This window comes from Hypanus sabinus, chromosome 9 (genome assembly GCF_030144855.1).
Source record: "Hypanus sabinus isolate sHypSab1 chromosome 9, sHypSab1.hap1, whole genome shotgun sequence".
Lineage (NCBI taxonomy): Eukaryota > Metazoa > Chordata > Chondrichthyes > Myliobatiformes > Dasyatidae > Hypanus > Hypanus sabinus.
Genome location: NC_082714.1, coordinates 3,165,113 through 3,190,568, shown reverse-complemented (window position 1 = coordinate 3,190,568; position 25,456 = coordinate 3,165,113). Strand labels below are relative to the sequence as shown.

Genomic DNA, 25,456 nt, shown 5'->3' with positions numbered 1-25,456 from the left:
TTTTACGCAGAGTGGTGAATGCGTGGAATGGGCTGCCACAAACAGTGGTGGAGGTGGATATGATAGGGTCTTTTAAGAGACTCCTGGATAGGTACATGGAGCTTAGAAAAATAGACGGCTATGGGTAACCCTAGGTGATCTCTAAAGTAAGTACATGTTCGGCACAGCTTTGTGGGCCAAAGAGCCTGTACTGGGCTGTAGGTTTTCTATGTTTCTATATCAGGCAGCATCTATGGAAGGGAATAGACATTTGACATTTCAGGCCAAGACCCTTCATCAGGGCTGGAAAGGAAGGGGGAAGAAGCCAGAATAAGAATGTGGGGGGAGAGCAATAAAGTGTTAGAGTTACTTGTCAGAGTTACAGAGTTGAATTGAATTGACTTTATTTCTTACATCCTTCACATACGTGAGAAGTAAAAATCTTTATGTTACGTCTCTGTCTAAATGTGCATTGTGCAGTCATAGTAATTTATAATAAATAGAACAGTCAATGTAACATGGAAATATACTCAAATCAGCATGAGTTAATCAGTCTGATGGCCTGGTGGAAGAAGCTGTCCTGGAGCCTATTGGTCCTGGCTATTATGCTGCAGTACCGTTTCCCGAATGGTAGCAGCTGGAATAAATTGTAGTTGGGGTGACTTGTGTCCCCAATGATCCTTCAGGCCCTTTTTTCACACCTGTCTTTGTAAGTGCCCCAAATCATGGGAAATTCACAACTACTGATACGTTGGGCTGTCTGCACCATTCTCTGCAGAGTCCTGTGATTAAGGGAGGTACAGTTCCCATACCAGGCAGTGATGTAGCCAGTCAGGATGCTCTCCATTGTGCCCCTGTAGAAAGTTCTTGGGATTTAGGGGCCAAACCAAACTTCCTCAACCATCTTGAGGTGAAAGCAGTGCTGTTGTGCCTTTCTCACCACACAACTGGTGTGTACAGACCACGTGAGGTTCTCAGTAATGAAGGTGCCAAGGAACTTAAAGCTGTTTATCCTCTCAACCCCAGATCCATTGATGTCAATAAGGGTTAGCCCGTCTTGATTCCTTCTGTATTCCACAAACAGCTCCTTTGTTTTTGCGACATCGAGGGAGAGGTTGTTTTCTTGACACCACTGTGTCAGAGAGATTACTTCTTCCCTGTAGGCCGCCTCATTGTTGTTTAAGGTACGGCCAATCAATGTAGTGTTCAGAGAAAGGCCTCAATAGAGTGGATGTGGAAAGGATGTTTATTGTGCTGGAAGAGTCTAAAACCAGAGGACACAGCCTCAGAATAGAGAGATATTCATTTGGAACAGAGATGAGGAGGAATTTCTTAAGCCAGAGTGGTGAATCTGTGGAATTTGTTGCCACAGGCAGCTGTGGAGGCCAAGCCACTGGGTATACTTAAGGCAGAGGTTGAAAGGTTCTTGATTGGTCAGGGCAGGACGGGATTATGGAGAGAACGCAGGAGATTGGGGCTGAGAGGGAAAATGGGTCAGCCATGATAGAATGGTGGAGCAGACTCGACTGCCAAAGGGCCTATTTCTGTTCCTCCATCTTCTGGTCTTACAGTGAAAGTGCAGTGCAGGCAGACCACATCAGGTGCAAGGCCACAACAAGGGAGATTGTGAAGTTAAGAGTCTATCTTATTGTGCAATAGTCTGATAACAGCAGGATAGGATCAGGACAGAGTTTAGTTTATGTCAGTGACCCACAGCTTGATGCTATACAGACAATGAAGCAAAGCATTCTGTTAGTGAACATAGACTTGGCAAATCCAGAAATAAAGGCTGATCCCAACACAGCAATTCTTGGCAGAGTGACTATGTTGATCAGGATTTGACTGAATTAGGTACAAAACAGACCTCCTGATAAACATTTTTAAAATTGCAGTGTATTCTCAAGAGGGTAAAGCACATGAGACTAAAGCAGCAGGCAAAAAATGATTTGTATCCTGACAAATCATAACTTGATATATTTTCCCTGTTGGTTGGGATTTAAATACTCTCTTCTCCCTGCACCCCCTCACCCTTCCCCCACCGTTTCCCAGACTGGTTTCCTGTACGTCAGAGCTCGCAGCTGTCTGCTCAGTCCATGAGGAGACCTGCAGGAGAGTAAGTCAGAGTAAATGGCAGTCCCGCGTAGCCTCGCGTCCGACACTTCCCATTTGCCTGCTGATCTTGCACCAGGCAACATGAAGCTCAATCGCTCTGGCTGCTGAGAAATATAAAACTATCGTTAGCGACAGATGAAGTGGACTTACTCATTGGGTAAATTTTTCTTACTTAAAATCCATACGGCTGAGCAAAAAATCCGATAGATTACAGTGATTTAGAATTCACCCCTTTTTGTAAGCAATGCTATTTAACCATAAGATTACTATTATTTACCGAGAATAACAAGTATTTGTGCTGTTTAAATCAGGAATCTCCCACAAAAAAATAGTTGCAGTGGCTCCCAATTTTATCTTTCAGTTTGCGACTGTGTATCTAGTGGTCAAACGATACTTAATCCCATGGGTTTGCAATTTATAGACCATTTTATTTAAAGTAGGTTTTGACTGAATTTCCAAGTCAACATTACTTTGGAATTTTGGGTGGGTGTCCTGTGTGGAAGTCAACAACATTCCTGGATTGAGTATATGTGTCTGAATTGAACATCACTGTGAGTAGGGAGATAACAGCCATTCATTGACTGCTCAATTAGATCAAAATAACTTTAATCTGGAAGAAAATTATACACACATTGAAAGTAGAACAATCCAGCATTGGATAGGCCATTCAGCCCAGAATGTTGTGCTAATCTTGATGCCAATTTATACTAAATGTCCTCCTGTGTATCATCCATATCCCTCCATTCCTTCAATTTCATGTGTCTAACGAAAAGCCTCTTAAACTCCAGCAAACTCTCTGCTTCCACTACTATCCCACTACTATGCTCTATGTAAAGCCTTGCACCTCAAGCTGCTTTTAAACTTTTTCTAACCACCCCCAACCTTAAGAGCATGTCATTTAGCGTTAGACATTTTTACCATGGGGAAGAGATTCTGACTGTCTCCCCCGCCTATGTCTCTCATTATTTTAAAAGCTCTGTCAGATCTTCCCTCAGCCTCTGCCACTCTAATAGGAATAACCCAGGTTTGTGCAACCTTTCATTATAGCTCAAATCCTCTATTCCAAGCAGCAACCCTGGTGTACCTCATCTGCACCTTCTCCAGTTCCCATATCCTTCCTCTAGTGGGGAGACCAGAACTGCACACAAAACTCCATGTGCCGTCTGACAACATTTACCAGATTCAGGTTTGTGGTCACTGACTCATATGGTGTGAAATTTGTTGTTTTGGGGCAGCAATACAGTGCAAGATATAAAATTACTATAAGTTATAAATAAATACAAAAAGAAATAACGAGGTGCTCATTGGTTCACAGACAGTTCATAGATCTGATGGGGGAGGGGAAGAAGTTGTTCTTTAATCATTGAGTGTGAGTCTTCAGGCTCCTGTACCTCCTTCCGGATGGTAGGAATGAAAAGAGTTCATGTCCCAGATAGCGAGAGTCCTTAGTGATGGACACCTTTTGAAGATGTCCTCAATGGTGGGGAAGATTGTGCCCGTGTTGGGCTAGTTGACTGAGTCTACAATGTTCTGCTGCCTCTTTAGATCCTGTGTATTGGAGGCTCCATACCAGGTAGTGACGCAACCAGTCAGGATGCTCTTGTCTGTGTATCAGTAAAGCTATAGTATGACTTCCTTACTCTTGTACTGGACACCATGAAAGCCATTCCCCAATTCTACTACATAAATGTTCAATATCACAACTTATTATGTTTCCCAGACTATATAACTGAAAACAAGTCTAAACATGAAGAAAAGGCTATTTTACAAATGACACAAGTGGCAGAGAGTGAGCCCACAATGCTACTGAGTGATGACATATGCAGTTGTCTGCAATGTTGATTGCAGTCTAACAGTACTCAAACCATCGGATTGTATCCTTGTAACCTGAAAACAGCTCCAACTTTACAGCATATGTTCTGAAACAAGATAAACAGAAGTTTCATTAAAACTGTTTCCAGATTTGTCATGACATGATGTTCACTCGCTGCAGTCTCCATTCACTAGAATTCTTGACTTTGGATGTATGTGGCCTGTGCCATACTGGGTGAAGAAATGGGCAACTCACATGAAAACCACTCAGTGGTTCAATAACTGTGGTGATCTACTCATCACAAAATATCTCCTCTCATCAGTAGTGAATGCTATCTGCAATGCGTGTTCAGAAGATGACATGCGCAAGAGATTCTACAGTGTGCCATCCACACTTTTCTGGATTGAACTCCATCTGCCATTTCTCCACCCAGTTCTAGACTCTAGAGCAACACACAAAATGCTGGAGGAACTCAGCAAGTCAGGCAGCACCTATGGAGGGGCATAAACAGTCGACCTTTCAGGATGAGACCCTTCATCTCACGTTTCTGCATTCTTTTGTAACCTATGACAACCTCATACACTATCCATAAAACCTCTGAGCTTTGTTTTCTGCAAACTTACAAACCTACCCATCTAATCTGACTCTGAGTCCTGATGCCGGTCTTGGACCGAAACATCGACTGTTTATCCCCTCCATAGATACTGCCTGACCTGCTGAGTTGTTCTTCCACATTTTGTGTGTTACCCAAAAGATGATAACCCTATGAGTTAACTCCACAGACTTGGACCTCAAGATCCCTCTATTCCTCCACACTGTTAAGAACCCAGCCAATAACACTGCATTCTGCCCTCAAACTCAACCTTCCAAAATGAACCATTTCACACTTTTCCCAAATTGAACTCCATCTGCCACTTCTCAGCCCAGTTCTGTATTCTGTCAATGCCCTGTTGTAATCTTCTACACTACCCACAACTCCACTAACCTTCATGTCATCTGCCAATTTAAACGAGCAACTTCTTTCCAGAGGGAAGTGAGTACCTGGAATGAGCTGCCAGAGAAAGTGGTCAAGGCTGGTATAATTGCAACATTTAGGAGCATCAGATATATTCTTTTAGAGAGACAGCACAAAATGGACCCTTCCAGCCTAAAGAGCTGTACCACCCAGCAACCCCCCTATTTAACTCTAACCTAATCACAGGAGAATTTCCAATGACCAATCAACATCCTTGGACTGTGGGAGGAAAATGGAACACACAGAGGAAATCAATGCGCCTATGGGAAAAACTACTTACAGACAGTTTTGGAATTGAACTCTGACACTCCGAGCTGTAATAGCATCGTGTTAACCACTACACTACTGAGGCACCCCATATAAATGGGGGGAAGGGACTGGAGTGTCTAACACATGCAACTGGGACTAGCAGGGAGGATGCTGTGACCCGCATGGACCAGCTGGGCTGAAGGGACTTTTTCCATGCTGTATTTCTATTGCACAAATTGTCAAACAGTTCACATCTTAAAAACTGTTGGTTTCCTACTGCGTTTTCACTGGGATTTCCATAATGATTATAACTAGCCATATAGCAACCATGACAACACTTCTAAAGAATTTCATTGGTTGGAATTTCCTGAGGTTGTATAAGTAGTCTTATAAATGGAGATTAATTCTTTTTTACGGCTGGGTGGGCAGTGAAACAGAATAAATATTTATGAGTTCATCCTTCACCCAAAGTCACACACAGAAAGCTGCTGCAAATCTCTGACAGTTGTACAAAAACAGCCATAGAACCAGAAATATTTTGCATACGGGACGTAAAAATGCTTTACATTTTGGAAGATGACTACGGTACAACAGACGCAAAATGCTGGATGAACTTAGCAGGTCATGCAACACCTATTGGAGATGACTAAACAGCTGACGTTTCAGGCTGAGCCCTTTTGTTAGGACTGAAAAGGAAAGGGAAAGAAGCCTTAACATGGTTGAATAGTTGTAGAGCAGCAGAGATAATGACAGAAATTGTGTAGAGGAGCACAGAAGTGGTATGCAATATGAAGAGGCAAGTATGATTCTGAAACTGGTTCTCCATGAACATTCCTGGAAACTCATTTCCACTTCAGTTGATAACTCTGCATTATCTGGTCCCCATACATCAACTCAAACGACAACTCAAAGGGTAAACTGTAAAGCAGGTGTTGTGAACCCACCTTCAATGCCTGGCATCATTCACATCTTAATTCATCAACAGACATATGTGCTCTCATTTACAGTGAAAAATAAAATCTTGCATTGAAATAGCTCCTTTAACATCCTTTCAGGTCTCATCTGAAGCAGCAGCTTGTAATTTTGTGCTCAGGAACTGGCATGTGAGTGAGCCCAAAATCATGGGAGACCCACCAACAAACCAAACAAACCCAAGGGTAAACTCAAGACTACAATGGAGAAACACGGAGACAATCCTTCAAGCTGACATCTACACCCCAAGCAAATAAAGGCATATTTTGTTACCCTGACTTTTACTGACCAGAAGTAGACCATAAGACATAGGAGCAGAATTAGTCCGTGACTGGTTTTGATACTTTATAATCATAGGAGATGAAATGGCCACTATCCTATCAATATTTCAACACGCATCAATAACTGGATACAGCATGGATTCATGAAGGGCAGATCTTGTTTGACAAACTTACCAGAGTTCTTTGAGAATATAATGACTGCAAAGGATAGAGGGGAAGAGGTGGATATTAGATACTTGGATTTCCAGGAAGCACAGAAAGAATTATCTACAAGTTATGGATGCATGCAGATAGGGACAATGTATTGGCATGGATAGAGGGTTAGTTACTTAACAGAAGGCAGACAATTGGGATAACAATGACAAGAAAATCTGTAGATGTTGGAAATACAAAGCAACACACACAAAATTGCTGGAGGAACTCAGCAGGCCAGGCAATATCAATGGAAAAGAGTAAACATTTGACGTTTTGAGCCAAGACCCTTCGTCAGGACTGGGAAAAAAGATAAATTAGAGCAAGAAGGTGGGGGGAGAGGAGGAAGAAGTATAAGGTGTTAGGTGATAGATGAAACTGGGAGGGAGAGAGGTGAACTAAAGAGCTGGGGAGTTGATTAGTGAAAGAGGTAAAGGGCTGGAGAAGGAGGAGTCTGACAGAAGACCATGCAAAAAAGAGAAGGGAGAAGAACACCAGGGAGGTGATGGACAGATAAGGAGATAAGGTGAGAGAGGGAAATGGAAATGGGGGAATGGTGAGGGGGGTGCAATTTGCAGAAGTTTGAGTTGATGCTTATGCTATCAGATTGGAGTCTACTCAGTTGGAATATAATAATAATAAAACTTTAATAGTATAAGGTGTTGGGATAAATGTATGCATCTCTGATCAGCAGTTAGTGGTGAATGGAGTGTCAAAGCAGTCAGTGCTGGGCTCACAACTGTTCTTGAGTATTGATCTGGAAGAGGTGACTGAGTGTAGCGTATCTATGTTTACAATGGCACTAAATTGAGTCAAAAAGCAAACTGACCAGAAGATGTGGACAGTCTGCAGAGAGATATATAGATAGGTTAAGTAAATGGCAAGGTGTCTGGCAAATGGAGTACAATGTTGGTAAATGGAAGATCACCCACTCTTGAGGGGCAAAAAAAGATCAGAATATTATTTAAATGGTGAAAGAGGGACTTGGAAGTTTATGTGCATGAATCACAGAGATTAGTTTGCGCAGCTACAACAGGTTATCAACAAGGCAAATGGAATGTTGACTTTTGTTGCTAGAGAGATTGAATTTAAGAGCAGGGAGGTTATGCGGCAACTGTACAGGGTACTGGTGAGGCCGCAGCTGGTGTACTGTATGCGGTTCTGGTCTCCTGACTTGAGGAAGGAGATACTGTACTGGTATGGATATGATGCAGAGGAGGTTCACAGGTTGACTCTGGAGGTAAGGGCGTTTAGCCTATGAGGAAAGAGAGAGTTTCCTGGGACTATGCTTGCTGGAATTCAGAGTAATGAGAGGAGATCTTAGTGAAACAAAATTATGAAAAGGATAAAAAAAATGTAGAGGTGGTGAAGTTCTTTCCACAGGTAAGTGAGACTGGAACTAGAGGACATGGCCTCAAGATCCAGGGGAATAGATTTAGGACAGAGATTAATAGAAACTGCTTTTCCCACAGAATTGTGAATTTGTGGAATTCTCTGCCCAGGGAAGTAGAGGCTACCTTATTAAATACGTTTAAGACATACATAGATAGATTTTTGCATAGCAGGGGAATTAAGGGTTATTGCAGGTAAGTGAAGCTGAGTCCACAGTCAGAACTATGATCTTATTGAATGGTGGAGCAAACTCAGTGGACCAGATGGCTGACTCCTGCTCTTATTTCTTATGTTCACTATAACGTTCTGCTAAAGCCTCATTGTTCACCATCAATCAACATGCAGCTCACATTACCAAGCTGATCTCCAGATGAAGTTTCACTCTAATGAAGTCTGCGCTAAATCTCGATAAATTGGTGTCTCTAGATGATCGGGAGGACAAAGTATAAATTGTTGAAAGCTGTGAATTCATTTCTAGAAGATCTGAGACATAACCTGATCAAGCTAACCTTAATATAGACCAACAGAAAAAGCATAAATGACTTGCATTATTCAATCTTCAGCAGATGTTGAAAATAGCTGAGTTTCTACCAAGGAAACAAATGGTAGCAAGTGCACAAAGATACCTTCCATCCCGTATTTAACAAGTCCTGAAACATTTGTACCAGGCTATATATAGGACCACAATCAAAGGGTTAAAGCCAAGAGATTGCGGAAAAATTCAAAGTCTTTGTGCTCAGGATTCTTCCTGTTCTGACTTTAACACAATGACAAGCATATGTACCTAACTAGCAGGAAACAGCAACTAGCTTTTAATAGAGAGCAGATGTGTCGGGTAATAGAATTGAAATAGAAAAGTACAGAAACTATTTGTGGTAACAGCACTGTTATGTGGAAACATACTCTGGATGTATGAACTACGAAACAGGATGAAGTGAATCAATCAGACGCAAACTTTGAATAATTGTTTACTGTAAATCAACAGCAAAGTTTTAACAGTAATTTCTGTCATGAACTTTGTGCCTTTATTGTCTCTGGCTGTAATTGGATAACATAGGTGGGATTTTGCAGTCAGCTTTACTTCTTTCTCCTGGAGAAGGGGCAAAGGTGGGTTACTGGCATCTTAATACCAGTTGCTCTGGACAGATGGGGCTTGTTAGCTGTGGCTGGCAGCTTCATCTGGAAGGAAAACTCTGATCTCAAAACTCCGCTGCTTTGCAGCCAAACCCACTCATGGGGAAAGCTTTGGGAGTAAACCCCAAGGGAAATTCTGGAGCTGGAGTTCCTAAGACAGTCCTAAGTTGAGTTCAACACTGACTGGCAACTGCTGCAAAGATGATGGCGTCAAAGTATATTAGTCTGCTGTTCCTTTGGATTCATCAGCTGTGAGGAGAGGGGAGCCTGCTGCATGGGCAACAGCTTGCTCTCCATATTGTACTGCCCTGACTTACATAACAAATGACAGCTAGAACGCAACATCCATTGTTAACCCTGACCAATGGAGGGCCCTCCTTTCACTTCTTATGCTTATTATTATGATTTTTTTCAAAGATACCAAACACTAAGTTACAGAATAGTTTGAAGCAGATGTCCTTCCCTCATGGAGAATAATCCACCCATTGCTCAGTCAGTGCAAAACTTGGAATTGAAGGTTATGTGTTCAAGCTCTGCTCCAAATCCCCCAAACATCTGGGCTGCTGCTGAGGTGATGCTGAGACATGGCAAAGAGGATAACCCTCTTTCAAACACGTTCTGACTAATATTTATCCCACAGCCAACACCAAGAAAACAGGTTACATAGACATTATCATAATGGTTTTCAGGAGCTTGTTAAGTTACATATTGGCTACAATTCCTACATTATCGTGATCAGGTGCAGCATCTCCAACACCATCACACTGAGCACGGGGGCCCCCCCAGGGCTGTGTGCTCAGTCCACTGCTGTTCACTCTGCTGATCCACGACTGTGCTGCAGCACACAGCTCAAACCACATCATCAAGTTCACTGATGACAGGACCATGGTGGGTCTCATCAGCAAAAATGACAAGTCAGCTTACAGAAAGGAGGTACAGCGGCTAAGAGACTGGTGCAGAGCCAACAACCTGTCTCTGAATGTGAACAAAACAGAAGAGATGGTTGTTGACTTCAGGAGGGCATGGAGCGACCACTCCCTGCTGAACATCAATGGCTCCTCCATTGAGATCATTAAGAGCACCAAATTTCTTGGTGTTCACCTGGCGGAGAATCTCACCTGGCCCCTCAACACCAGCTCCATAGCCAAGAATGCCCAGCAGCATCTCTACTTTCTGTGAAGGCTGAGGAGTCCATCTCCCACCCCCCCATCCTCATCACATTCTACAGAGGATGTATCAAGAGCATCCTGAACAGCTGCATCACTGCCTGGTTCGGGAATTGCACCATCTCGGATCGCAAGACTCTGCAGTGGATAGTGAGGTCAGCTGAGAAGATCATCGGGGTCTCTCTTCCCACCATTACAGACGTTTACACTACACGCTGCACCTGCAAAGCTAACAGCATTGTGAAGGACCCCACGCACCCCTCACACAAACTCTTCTCCCTCCTGCCATCTGGCAAAAGGTACTGAAGCATTCTGGCTCTCAGGACCAGACTGTGCAACAGTTTCTTCCCCCAAGCCATCAGACTCCTCAATACCCAGAGTCTAGACTGACATCTACATTATTTATTACTATATTGTAATTTGTCTTCTACTGTGCCTATTGTCTAGTTTATTAATTATTGTACTGCCCTGCACTGTTTTGTGCACTTTATGTAGTCCTGTGTAGGTCTGTAGTCTAGTGTAGTTTTTATGTTGTTTTATGTAGTCTAGTGTAGCCTTGTGCTGTCTCACATAGTCTAGTGTAGTTTTGTATTGTTTCATGGAGCACCAGGGTGCTGGAGGAATGTTATTTTGTTTTTACTGTGAACTGTACCAGCAGTTTATGGTTGAAATGACAATAAACTTGACTTGACTTGATAACTGAGACTGTACTTCTAAAGAATTTCATAAGCTCTACAGCACTCTAGGAAAGAGGAGATTTACCAGGATGCTGCCTGGTCTGGAGAGTATGGATTATCATCTGAGATTAAGGGAGCTAGGGCTTTACTCTTTAGAGAGAAGGAGGATCAGAGGAGACATGATAGAGGTGTACAAGATATTAAGAGGAATAGACAGGAGTAGACAGCCAGTGCCTCTTCCCGAGGACACCACTGCTCAGTACAAGAGGACATGGCTTTAAGGTAAGGGCAGGAAAGTTCAAAGGGGATATTAGAGGAAGGTTTTTCACTCAGAGAGTGGTTGGTGTGTGGAATGCACTGCCTGAGTCAGTGGTGCAGGCAGATACACTAGAGAAGTTTAAGAGACTACTAGACAGGTATATGGAGGAATTTAAGGTGGGGGGTTATATGGGAGGCAGGGTTTGAGGGTTGGCACAACATTGTGGGCCGGAGGGCCTGTAATGTGCTGTACTATTCTATTCTATTCTAAAGTGAACATGAATGTACTAACGTTTAATAAATAGGAGCAGAATTAGGCCATTTGGACAATCAGGTCTGCTTCACTATTTGATCGTGGCTGATTTCTCAACCACATTCTCCCACCTTCTCCCCGTAGCCTTTAATGCCCATGCTGAAGTTGGGTCTGGTGTGTGTGGAACGCATGTTCAGAAAGGTGAGAAGCAGAGCGTGTACAGCAGGGAAGCAAAGATGGGCATGGGCCAGCAGTGCAACAGTATTGATAGGGATAGCAGCAATTGTAGGGTAAATCTGAAATAATAGGAGGGGTAGGATGGGGAACAGGATGCTGCCTGGAAAAGGATGACAATCACAATGGATTTGGGATAGAGGCAGGTGCAATGTGAGGGCAGCACGGTAGTGTAGTGGTTAGCAAAAGCTTTACAGCGCCAGCAATTAGGGTTCAATTCCCACACTAACCGTAAGGAGTTGGTACATTTTCCCGGTGACTGAGTGGATTTCAGCCAGGTTCTTAGTTTCCTCCCACATTCTAAAGGTGTACGAGTTAGGGTTAGTAAGTTGTTAGCACGCTATACTGGTGCCAGAAGCATGGTGACACTTGCAGGCTGCCTCTAACACAAACAATACATTTCACTCAACACACACAAAATGCTGGAGGAACTCAGCAGCCAGGCAGCATCTATGGAAAAGAGTCCAGTAGACACTTCGTCAGGACTGGAAAACAGGATGAGGAGTCATAGTAAGAAGGTGGGGATAAGGGAGTAAGAAACACAAGGTGATGGGTGAAACTGGGGGTGGGGAGAGGGGTGAAGTAAAGAGATGGGAAGTTGACTGGTGAAAGAGATACAGGGCTGGAGAAGGGGAGTCTGATAGGACAGAAGGCCATGGAAGAAAGAAAAGGGGAGAGGAGCTCCAGAGGGAGGCGATAAGCAGGTAAGGAGATTAGGTGAGTGGGGGAAATGGGAAAGGATTTATGGTGAAGGTGGGGGGGGGAGGGTTCATGCCATCGAGTTGGAGGCTACCCAAATGGAATACAAGGTGTTGTTCCTCCAATCTGGTGTGACCTCATACCGACAGTGGAGGAGGCTATGGATAGACATATCAGAATGAGAATGGGAGGTAAAATTAAAATGGGTGGCCACTGGGAGATCCCACTTCTTGTGGTGGACAGAGATACTCAGTGAAACAGTCTCCCAGTCTACTTCAGGTCTCACCGATGTACAGGAGGCCACAGAGCCTGGACTGACACCAACTTACTACCTTCTACTGTACCTATTGTCTTGTTTATTATTTATTGTAATGCCTGCACTGTTTTGTGCACTTTATGCAGTCCTGGGTAAGTCTGTAGTCTAGTGTAGTTTTTTCCTGTGTTGTTTTATGTAGGTCAGTGTCGTTTTTGTACTGTGTCATGTAGCACCATGGTCCTGAAAAATGTCGTCTCATTTTTATTGTGTACTGTACCAGCAGTTATGGTCGAAATGACAATAAAAAGTGACTTGACTTGACTTGACTTGACCAGGAGAACAGTGCACAGTAAATGACCCCAAAAGACTCACAGGTGAAGTGTCGCCTCACCTGGAAGGACTGTTTGGGGCGAGGAAGGATGTATAGGGGCAGGTGTAGCACTTGTTCCGCTTGCAAGGATAATGCCAGGGAGGAAATCAGTAGGGAGGGATGAATGGACAAGGGAGTTGCATAGGGAGTGATCCCTGTGGAAAGTGGAGGGAGGGGAGGGAAAGATGTAGTTGGTGGCGGGACTCCACTGAAGATGGCAGAAGTTACAGAGCATTATGTGTTGGATGTGGAGGCTGGTGGGGTGGCAGGTCACTACCAATCAGAGCCCCAAAATGTCCTTCCAGGTGAGGCAACAGTTCACCTGCGAGTATGTTGGGGTCATCTACTGTATCCAGTGCTCCTGATGTAACCCCCTGTACATTGGGAAAATCCAACACAGATTGGGATACTGCTTCGCCGAGCACCTACTCTCCGTCCACCACAAGGAGTGGGATCTCCCAGAGGCCACCCATTTTAATTCTACTCCCCATTCCAACATGTCAGTCCATGGTCTCCTCTACTGTTGCAATAAGGCCACACTCAGGTTGGAGGAGCAACACCTGGGTAGCCTCCAACCTGATGGTATGAATATCGATTTCTCTAAGTTCCACCCTCTCCTTCACCATTCCCCATTCCCATTTCCCTCTCTCAACTAACCTGCCTACCCCTCTGGTGCACCTCCCCCTTTTTTTTCCTTCCATGACCTTCTGTCCTCTCCCATCAGATTCCACGTTCTCCTCCCAATTTCACCTATCACCTCGTGGTTCTTCTCCCCTCCCCCCACCATTTCCTTTCTCTGACTTATCTTTCCTTCCAGCCTGGAAGGGTCTCGGCCCGAAAAGTCGACTGTGCTCTTTTCCATGGGTTTCTCCAGCATTTTGTGTGTGTTGCTTGGGTTTCCCGTAACGGCAGATTTTCTCGTTTGTGATGTTTTGATGCTTGTTTTGATGCTTCGATGTGTATGTAACAAATAAAGCTAATCTTATCTTAACAAGAAAAATAAATCATTATAACAAAATAACCTTGCTGATTTTTAATGTATGGGTTTTTGGGCCTAGCATCCAATTATTTGTTTGTACAGATAAACATTTCTATGGTGCTGAAGTTGTTGAAGATGTTGGTAAGGCCTAATTTGGAGTACAGTGTGCAGTTCTGGTCACTTACTGACAGGAAAGATATCAATAAGACCAAATGAGTGCTAAGAAAATCTACATGGATATTGCCAAAACTTGACCTGAGTTACAGGGAAAAGTTGAATAGGTTAGGACTTTATTTGCTGGACTGCAGAGAATGAGGAGAGATTTGATAGAGGTATACAAAATTATGAGGGCTATAGACAGGGTAAATGTAAGCAAGCTTTTTCCACTGTGGTTGGGTGAGACAACTAGGCGTCATGGGAAGGGGAACATGAGGAGGATCCTCTTCACTCAGAGACTAGTGTGAGTGTAGAACGAGCTGCCAGCAGATGCGGGTTTGATCGCAACATTTAAGAAAAGTTTGGATAAGTACATGCATGGGAGGCTATGGTCTGGTTGTGGTTTGATAGGACTAGGCAGAATAACTGTTTGGCACAGGTTACATCATCCAAAGGGCCTGTTTCTGTACTGTAGTGCTCTGTGGATTTAAGATGGTATTCACAACCTTATAATGTTCCAAGTTATCTCCCAACCAATTTGCTACTTTTTGAATTGTGACCATAGTAGGATATTTGCTCACACAAAGCTGCTATAGTCAGCAACAGATAATTTCTTTCAGTGGTTGAGGGAGGAATATCACGCATGATGACAGGAGTAGTTTCTCTTTGTTATACGAGGTCCTTTACCTGAGAGAATGGATGGGGTCTCCACTGGTTGTGCTACCTCTGACAACAGAGCAATCTCTCCGTACCACTGCACAGGTCCTGACACTTAAACTGAGAGTCTATGACTCATACATGAACTCCACTATTCATTGTTTTATATGGAACACTGAACCTACATTTGTATAGCAGCATATATTACAGATAAATATGCAGGAAAAGAGTAACTTTGCGCAATATCCCTTAAACAAAAGTAAGAACAGATAACACACACAAAATGCAGGTCCTGATGAAGGGTCTCGGCCCGAAACATCGACAGTGCTTCTCCTTATAGATGCTGCCTGGCCTGCTGTGTTCCACCAGCATTTTGTGTGTGGTGTTGTCTGAATTTCCAGCATCTGCAGATTTCCTCATGTTTGCTCTAAGAACAGATAATTTGCTTTCAAAGATGTTTCTTACATTTTGTTGTACACTCAAGAAAAAGCAAAGATAGAGATAAAAATGAATAAATAGCTTACTTTCCAATTACTCTATTGTGTCATTCCATCAATGCAAGACAAGCTTTTCACTGTATCTCTGTAAGTGTGACAATAATAGACCAATTCCAATTATCCTGAAACAAAACACTAGAGATCCTGAAAATTTGAAATGAACCAGAGAACAGCAGGAATATTCACATCAGGGAATAAAGAAATATGAAGACCCTTGATAGTTCGGGAACAACTTCTTCCCTTCTGCCATCACATTTCTCAATGGGCCTTGACCCATGAACAACACTTTGTATTTTTTGTACTATTTATTTATTCTGCAATTTAGTGTAATTTTATGTGTTTGCACTGTATTACTGCCAGAAAACAACAAATTTCATGTTATATGCACTCAGTGGCCAATTTACTAGCTACCTCTCATACTTAATAAAATGGCCACTGAGTATGTTTTGTGGTCTGCTTCAAGGTTCGATGTGTTATGCATTCAGAGATGCTCTTCTGCACACTACTGTTGTAAAATGTGGTTATTTGAGTTGCTGTCACCTTCCTGTCAGCTGGAACCAGTCTGGCCATTCCCTTCTGACCTCTCTTATTAACAAGGCATTTTCACCCACAGAACTGCCACTCACTGGATTTTTTTTTGTTTTTCGCACCATTCTCTATAAACTCTAGGAATTGCTGTGTGTGAAAGTCCCAGGAGATTGGCAATTCAAGATTCTCAAACCCCATCTGGCACCAAGAATCATTCCATGGTCAAAGTCACTTAGATCACATTTCTTCCCCATTCTGATGTTTGGTCTGAACCTTTTGATCATGACTGCATGTTTCTATACATTGAGTTGCTGGCACGATTGGCTGATTAGATGTTTGCATTAACGAGCTGGTGTATAGATGCACCTAGTGAAGTGGTCACTGAGTGTGTCAGTGTTAATAAACTTGATTCTGTGAAAAGAGAAACAACTAACATTTCAGAACAGTAATCTTTTAAAACCAGCATTATCTTAATGTATTATCTTAATTGTATTTTGAACGTTCTCTGTGAAGTTCAACAGAACCTCAGTGTTATAGGGAATGTTCCTTTAGTGCAGACAAGAGTTCTTTTACTCAGAATTGTAATTTAAACCACAGAAAATAATTAATATTCCAACAAGCCGCAGCAACTATCCCAGCTCCCCCTCTCTCCACAGAGGCTGCCTGGTCTGCTGAATGCATTTATAACGGTACCCTTGTTGCATCTTGAATATTGTACTCAAAAGTTATAATTTATTTCTTAATCTATGATCAGACATCCACATATTCCAGAAGACAAATGGATATACAGTCCTGTACAAATGTCTTCGCACACTAGATTTTTTAAGTGGTTTCAGATGATATGGCTTCCACAGAGCCCTGATCTCCACACCATCGAGGTTGTCTGGGATTACTTGCAGAGACCGAAGCCAGTGAGATAGCCAAAGTTTGCAGAAGAACTGAGGCAAGTTCTCCAAGATGTTTGGAACAATCTACTAGCTGATTTTCTTATAAAGCTGCACAACAGTGTATCTAAGGGAACTGATACAGTTTTAAAGGCAAAGGATTGTCATGTCAAATATTTATTTAATTTAATTTTTTTTACTGTTTATTGTGTTTTATACTTGTAAATAATTTAGATCACTTTGTAGAAATCCATTTTCACTTTGACACAAGAGACCTTTTCTGTTGATCAGTGTCAAAAAATCCAAATTAAATCCACTGTGATTCAATGTTATAAAACAATAAAACATAAAGACTGCCAAGGGCGGGATGAATACTTTTATAGGAGATGTATATTTTATACATATAGAGAGGGGGGCAGAGAGAGGATAGAGAGTGGGGTAAAGAGGGGAATACAGAGGGAAGGTAGTGAGAAAGAGAAAGAGAGAGAGGAAGAGAGAATTAGAGATGAGATGAAAGTGAGAGAGAAAGATGCAGAAAGAGATGCAAAGAGGGATGCAGAGAGGGAGAGAGGAATAAATATTCAGAAAGATAACAAGGTATAGTTAGACTTGATACTATGTGCAAATACAGTATGTGCAATATGGGCAGATTACAAAATGACAGAACTTGCAGCTATGCAAATGGACAAATAACTACTTGAGCGAATAACTAAGCACCATTGAACCTAATAGTTGCATTTGTCAAAGATTGCAGCATGTTAAGGCAGAATCCAATGGACTGGTTTGGTGACATTCCTCATTTCCTTCACAGTGACCTTGTCCGGATAGAAGAACACAGAAGAAATTCCCGTTTCCCAGTTATTTGAGCCAAGAGCTGGAAACGCTGCTTTGATTGTCGTCCGGGTCCCTTCCTTAGAGGAAACACATCCTGTTAATGTTTGACTGTGAAGTCGCAGTGCTGAATGTTTGTTGCAGACAGTTACGCCCAGAAACTCAGCAACAGAGTTAGAAAAACAACAGTTTCCTCCTAGCTTCCAGAAAGCGTCTTTTTCTCCTTGGTACCTTATCAGTTATGTTAAGATCGTGTCACAGTCGAAGTAAGAAGTCTATTTCTACAAGATGGCCAATTTCTGCCTAACCATTTGATCAAGAGAGCTGTGGCTGTTAATAGTCTGACTTAAACAAAGATTATTTCTGCAAACCTGCTTGGGGTATCAAGGTAATCTGCCTTTTAACCACCCAACAGACAGGTGTGCTACTTGAGGAGAGCACGAGTGATCCCTCTGGCTTTATTGAAGGCTCGTCAGTTGGAGAACTCACATCTTCATCATAAGGGATGGACCTGCGTACACGGCAGCTTATCGTTGCCGCACCTCCAGTCGAGAAGGCACAGGAGGGTGGATAAGCTTAGCAAAAACTCAAATTACTTGGATTTTGAGGACACTGGGGAGGTAACAATGAATACTCAACTCCCCTAGCAGCTCTCAAGTAGCTCTAGGTACTCCCGCATTTCCAATGTACGCGAGTGTTTTGTGTGGAAACAAAAGAGGCTCTCTCGTGCTCTGTGGGTAACAAGAGCGTCTTGGAGCTGGGGTGAGGAAGCAGGCATGGCTGTTCAAAAGCTGGTGGCGACTGCTGTAGCAGTGGCTCTCCTGTCCCTGATTCTTAACAATGCAGCAGCCATCACTCCAAACTGGGTGTACCAGGCCCTGGAGGATGGGAGAAAGCGCAGCGTTGGTCTGTGGAAGATGTGCTACGGGAGCGAAAAAGGGAAAGCGTCAGTGAAGCATGAACAAACGCTGGAACGTGAGTGTGAGAATTTAAGCTGGGGGTCAGAACACCCTGGATTTCAAGAATCTCGGAACACAGTTAAACGTAAGTCTACAAACCTCTTATCTAGCACAGGGGTGAGAACCCATTACTGTTCCTAATGGCTTGGGAGGGTATGAGATTCCTGTTCCTTCACTTGGGGAAATAATGGACAGTCTAGTACCTCAAGTCTAAGGTTAGGTATGGTCTATGAAACTTCAAATCCATAACTATCAGGGTCTGTACAAAATTCACAATGCTGTTATAAGTGTCAGGTTAGGCATGGACTATGAAACATTAGAATATAGAACAATATAGGACCTTCAGCCCAGGAAGTTGTACCGACCTTACATCTTTAACCATCAGGGTCTGAGTTACAAAATTCTCAGTGGCAGTATTCTTCAGGAAGGTGATCACTGAAATACTGGCACTATTTATTGAAGGGGGAAGGAGAATGCAGTGATGGTGGTGAAGAAGAGCCCCAAACTTCTGCTGAAAATTGAGGCTTAATCTTCTTTACAGCTCATGAATATGGAGTTATCTAGGCAAGTACAATTCATTTGTCCAATTAAAGCATTATACCGTGTGAATATTTCATACAACTCACTACCAAACTGAACACATTTTGTCACAATCATCTCCTTCAGCAATCCCTCAGGATTGAAGATGAATCAGAATCACGTTTAATATCACTGGCATATGTCTTGCAATATGATGTTCTGTGGCAGCAGTAGTTTGCATACATAATAACAAAAAACTATAAATTACATTAAGTATATATTAAAACATTAAATTAAATAACTGGTGCAAAAATAGAGGGAAAGAAGTAGTGAAGTAGTGTAGAGAGGGTCACTGTCCATTCAAACTCTGATGGTGGAGGGGAAGGAGTTGTTCCTGAAACATTGAGTGTATGTTTTCACACTCCTGTATCTCCTCCCTGGTGGTAGCACTGAGATAAGGGCATTGCCTTTTGAAGATGTCCTCAATGCTGGAGAGCCTGGTGCCCATAATGGAGCTGGCTGAGTTTACAATTTTTTCCAGCTTTTTTGATCCTCTGCAGCGACCCCTCCATGCCAAATGGTGATGTGACCATTTCAAAAGCTCTTACTCTCCATTTCTGTGACGTCTAAAGTTACTGACAGAATTTAAATAGACCGACAAATTCTAGTGCACTCGGGATATAGCTGTTTGGCTGGTGGACAGTTTAGAAGGCAATCAGTTTCTTCCATCATTCGCAATGGGTTTCTGTGTGCTTCCAACAAACTGACTCCAGCTTCTCACTGCCATCGACACTGCAGCAATCCCAGACGGCAAAGGTGCTGAGAATGAAGTCAAGGGCCACGGTCAGCAGGTTCCAAAGGGGGAGAACAGGTGACCCCCAACTGGGGGCTAGGAAGGGGTTTATTTTGCTATTGTTGTCTCTGTTTTGTACGTTGGCTGTGTGTTGCTCTGCTGAACATCATGGGCATGCTATGTGGGTGCCAGAATGTGTGGTGACACTTGTGAGCTGCCTTCAGCACATCTTCAGACTGATTTGGTCATAAATGCAAATGATGCATTTTACTGTATTTCAGGACCACCAGGCTCAATAAAAAGTTACTTTCCCAAAGCAGTAAAGCTGATCAACACCTCCACTCACAAACCCACCCCTCTACACCTCCAATGACCACCACTTTATCATTTCCTGTCAGAGTCACTTTATTTACAGAGACTCTAATATCTATTGTCACTTTATGGACATACAATCAATCCCTGTATATAAGCCATCTTATCTACTTATATTTATTGTGTTTTCATTATTATTGTGTTCTTTATCTTATTGTATTTTTTGTGCTGCACTGGATTCGGAAACACAATTATTTTGTTCTCCTTTACAATTGTGTACTGTAAATGACATCAAAAAATCTTGAATCTTGAACATACATGTGACTAATAAATCTATTCAGAGTAATTCATCACATCGACATCAAATGTTCAGCAGAACAATACATGCAACTACAACAAAACAAGCCCCTTTCCTCCCTCCCACCCAGCCATGCAGTTACTGTTCCTTCTCCTCCCTGCGACTGCTAAGAGTCAGTGGGGATATTACATACTTCCCCACAGAGAGTCTCGGGAACAGTGCAGGGATCACTGAATCGGGAGCTTTATGACAGGTTGGAGAATTTATTTATTTTAAAATTTTATTTTATTTAGAGATACAGGGTGATTAAGGCCCATTTCAGCTCTTTGAGCGGCGCCACCAGCAAACTACTGATTTAACTCTAGCCTAATCATGGGACAATTAACAATGACCAATTAACCGACTAAACAGTATGTCTTTGGATTGTGGGAGGAAACCAAAGCACCCGGAGAAAACCCATGTATTCCAAGGGGAGGACATACAAATTCCTTACAGAGGACACCAGGATTAAACTTAAAAACTCTGACGCCCAAGCTGTAATAGTGTCGTACTAACCGCTATGTTACTCTGAAAATCCTAATCTTCACACATTCTTTTTCTCAGATGGCCAAAGGCGATGAAAGTCCGAGGAATCTCAAGAGTCGTCCTTTGCAATTATTCTACAATTTGCTGCAGATTTTTTGATATTTATTCTTCTATGTCTAATTCCATTAATGCTGTTTGAAAAGGCAACATACGATGGGAATGGACTGCACTTAAACCCAGAGGTTAACCACACTCTCTTGCTCTCCTGCAGTTCAGTTTGACATGATGCGAGCCTGTAACCTGATTGCCACAGTGGCTCTGACCGCCGGCCAGCTCATCTTCCTGCTCGGACTGATGGAACTCCCCCTTATCACTCGGGATTCGCAGTGGTGGGAGGAAGCCATTGCTGCTTTGTTTCAGCTGTCCAGTAAGTAACACTCACAAACATGTGAAACCTGCATACACCTTGTGTGGTCACTTCAGCAGGGCTTTGGGCTTACCAGCCTTTGTTTTGGTCCAGTTAGATACTCTTGCATTTTTTTAAGATTGATTTTAAAATTCTCTGAATTGTTTTTAAAGCATTTAATGGTATGTGAACAGAGTACATCACAGAACCATATTTGTTTTATAATCCTGCATGAACTCTCACGTCTTCATTTGCAAGTCTCTTAAATTTAAACAATCTTCCTCAAAAGAGAATTGGTGGGTCAGCTTTTTTGAACTTATGTTCCTAAACTGTGGAATTCAATACCTAAATCTATAAGGGATGCAGACTCAGTTGACACTTTAAACACCAGCTCAAAACCTATTCACTTAACCTTGCTTTTAACTAACATCTTTCTTTTATTTTCATGTTTATTTTTATCTTTTTTCATGTTATTTTCATGTTTGTACTTTTATCCCATTGTAACACACTTTGAACTACCTTGTCTGTGAAAACTGCTCTATAAATAAAATTATGACTTAATTAAATCTTGCTGAGGTCAACAATCATTGAGTCATGTATTTGAAGCAACAAAGCGCTGGAGGTACTCAGTGGGTCAGGCAGTATCTACAGAGGGAAATGGATGGTTGACGTTCCAGGTCAAGATTTATCCCAGTTCCCAGCTACTTTCCCATAGCCTTGCAAATATTTGCTTAGTAATTATGTAGTTAGTTCACTACAAACCATCAGCCAGATTCACTTCAGCACACTGATGGAAATGTCACTTCCACATCGTAAATGAGAAACAGAGCCTCACTCGGTACTACCCAAAGCCAACAAAGGCCTGACTAAGTACATTCAGTGGCCACTTTATTAAGTACAGGAGGTGTGGTCTTCTGCTGCTATAACCTATCCACTTCAAGGTTCAGCATGTTGTGTGTTAAGCAGTGCTCTTCTGCACACCATTGTCATTATTTGAGTCATTGTCACCTTCCTATCAGCTTGAACCAGTCTCCTCTGATCTCTCTGTCAACAGGGCGTTTTCACACAAAGAACTGGTGCTCACTGGATGTTTTTGTTTTTTTCCACCATACTCTGCAAATTTTATTGACTGTTGTGGGTAAAAATCCCAGGAGATCAGCAGGTTGTAAGATACTTAAAAACACCTCGCCTGTCACAAACAATCATTTCATGGTCAAAGTTACTCAGATCACATTTTTTCCCCATGCTGATGTTTGTTCTGAACAACAACTGAACCTCTTGATCATGTCTGTGTGCTTTTATGCATTGAGTTACTGCCAGATGATTGGCTGATATTTGCAAAAATGAGCAGGTGTACAGCTGTGCCTAATAAAGTGGCTACTGAGTGTAAGTTGGTGTCAAATTAGGTCTGAAGTTTATTCTTTTTGAAACATAAAGCTGGGGTTAGGCTGGACCGCTTAGGCTAGCTCAGTACTATATCCCAATTAGCATGAAACATTCAGCATTACGTGCTTTTTCCTCTTGCTCAATAGCCACATACTGTGTGCAATTGGTTAACACACGCAACATGCTGGAGGAACTCAGCAAATCAGGCAGCATCTATGGAAGAAAATAAACAGTCGATGATTTGGGTCAAGACCATAGATGATGCCTGACTTGCTGAGCTCCTCCAGCAATGTGTGTGTGTGTGTGTGTGTGTGTGTGTGTGTGTGTGTGTGTGTGTGTGTGTGTGTGTGTGTGTGTGTGTGTGTGTGTGTGTGTGTGTGTGTGTGTGGTGTATGGTGTGTGTGTGTGTGGTGTATGGTGTGTGTGTGTGTGTGTGTGTGTGTGTGTGTGTGTGTGTGTGTGTGTGTGTGTGTGTGTGTGTGTGTGTGTGCGTTGCTCAAGATTTCTAGATTCTGCAGAATTTCTTGTGTTCATGATACGTAGTTTATAGATGACACCAAGATTGCTGTTAGAGTGGTCAGTGGAGAGGGGTATCTACAGTTACAATATCATCCAAATCAACGGGGGGGGGGGGAAGACCAAAAATATGACAGATGGGTTTTTAACTTGGATAAGTTTGAGGTGCAAGTTAAACTAGGACGGAGCTTTCAAAGTAAATGGGAAAGCCTTGGAGAGTGCTGCAAAACAGAGAGAACTAGGGGTATAGGTACTATGCTCTCTTCTTGCTGCTGGCATCAGGAAGGAGGTACAGGAATCATAGGTTCCACACCAGCAGTTTCCGGAACAGTTATTACCCTTCAACCATCAGGTTTCTGAACCAACGTGAATAATGACACTCACCTCTCAAATCTGAAATGGTTCCACAACCTACAGACTCACTTTCACAGACTCTACAACTCGTGTTCTCAATATTATTTATCTTTTTTATTTACACAATTTAGCTTCTTATGCACGTTGGCTGTCAATCTTTGTTTATGTACGAGGGGTGATTGATAAGTTTGTGGCCTAAGGTAGAAGGAGTCAATTTTAGAAAATCTAGCACATTTATTTTTCAACATAGTCCCATGTTTTCAACATGCAGGTCAACTCATTGAATGATTATGCAGGAAGTTTGAAGTGCTCAGTTAATAAATCATTAGGGGTAATTGATATGTCCGTGGCCTAAGGTAGAGTTATTAACTTTAAACTTTCTGCATAATCACTCAGAGTTGAACTACATGTGCGTGTAATGAGAGCTGTATAACTCATCTCCTTCTACCTTAGGCCACGAACTTATCAATCACCCATCTATGGACACTTTCTGGAGGTTCAAGATCCATATGCTCCACGACCCCTGGACTAAGTGTGTAACTGTAGGAGGGGACTATTTTGAAAAATAAATGAGCTAGGTTTTCTAAAATTGACTCCTTCTACCTTAGGCCACAAACTTATCAATCACCCTTTGTATAGTTTTTCATAAATTTTCTTGTATTTTATTTTCCTGCAAGCCACTGTCATGCTTTCTTTGTAATTGCATTAACATGCTGGGCCACAGATAGATCTTCAGAGATGTTGACACCCAGGAACTTAAAACAACTCACCCTTTCCACTGATGACCCCTTGATGAAGACTGGTGTGTGTTCCCTCGAGTTCCCCTTCATGAAGTCCACAATCAATTCCTTGGTTGTACTGACATTAAAGGCAAGGTTGTTGTTGCAACATCACTCGTGTACAGAGTGCACAAGACAACAGGATGGATAGACACAGGAGCAGAATTAGGCTATTCGGTCCATTGAACTACCCCAGCACCCTGGAACTGGGAACATGGGCAAGTTCCCAAAGGCACAACTGCAGAGAGTGGTACGGTCAGCCCACTGCATCTGTGGATGTGAACTTCCCTCCACTGAGGACATGTATAGCAGCAGGTGCATAAAAAAGGCCTGGAAGATTATCGGGGACACCAGTCACCACAACCATAAACTGCTTCCATTTGGCAAACACTACCACAGCATTAAAGCCAGGCTACGGGACAGCTTCTTTCTACAAGCCATTAGACCTAAAGATTCACAAGTCTGTACATTGTGTTACTCCCTCACATTGTGGGATGGATGTACGATTTAAATAAATTCAGTTCAATTCAATTAATACCTGAGGCAGTGACTAGATCAGAATTAAGATAAAGCTGTAAACAGAACAGTGGCTCACTGATGCAAACTCTGAGAACGCAGTCGTGACAACCTGGAGTTGCACACTGCAGCGAGAAATTAGCACCCAGCTTAAAAATACAAATCAGGTCTAACTTCAGTTGCATCATTTTCTGGTGAATATGCATCCATCAGAAATTGCCTAGGACACCTATACATGCTTTTCATCATTTGTTCCCTATTAAAATCTATTTATAAAATTCTTAAACACAAAAGGTTCTGCAGATCAGGAAATCCACAGCAACACACACAAAATGCGGGAGGAACCCAGCAGGTCAGGCAGCATCGATGGAGTGGAATAAACAGTTGATGCTTCAGGCCAAGACCTTTCATCAGGACTGGAAAGGAAGGGGGCAGAAGCCATAATAAGAAGATGGGGTGGGGTGGAGAGGTAGGAAAGAGTGCAAGCTGGCAGGTGATAGGTCAGTCCA

The 25,456-nt window shown here is 42.5% G+C and overlaps 2 protein-coding genes across 2 annotated transcripts in view; one reads left to right on the top strand and one right to left on the bottom strand.

Moving 5' to 3' along the window:
• ift140 (intraflagellar transport 140 homolog (Chlamydomonas)) overlaps positions 1 to 25,456 on the bottom strand; it is a 218,852-nt gene that overhangs the window by 69,147 nt on the left and 124,249 nt on the right. The window lies entirely within an intron of this gene.
• Positions 2,069 to 25,456, top strand: part of tmem204 (transmembrane protein 204) — a 39,444-nt gene continuing 16,056 nt past the window's right edge. The window contains exons 1-3 of the mRNA XM_059978863.1: positions 2,069 to 2,248; positions 17,565 to 18,628; positions 21,262 to 21,417. Coding sequence (XP_059834846.1) covers positions 18,361 to 18,628; positions 21,262 to 21,417 — 424 coding nt within the window. The 5' untranslated portion in view covers positions 2,069 to 2,248; positions 17,565 to 18,360. The remainder of the gene's footprint in view (positions 2,249 to 17,564; positions 18,629 to 21,261; positions 21,418 to 25,456) is intronic.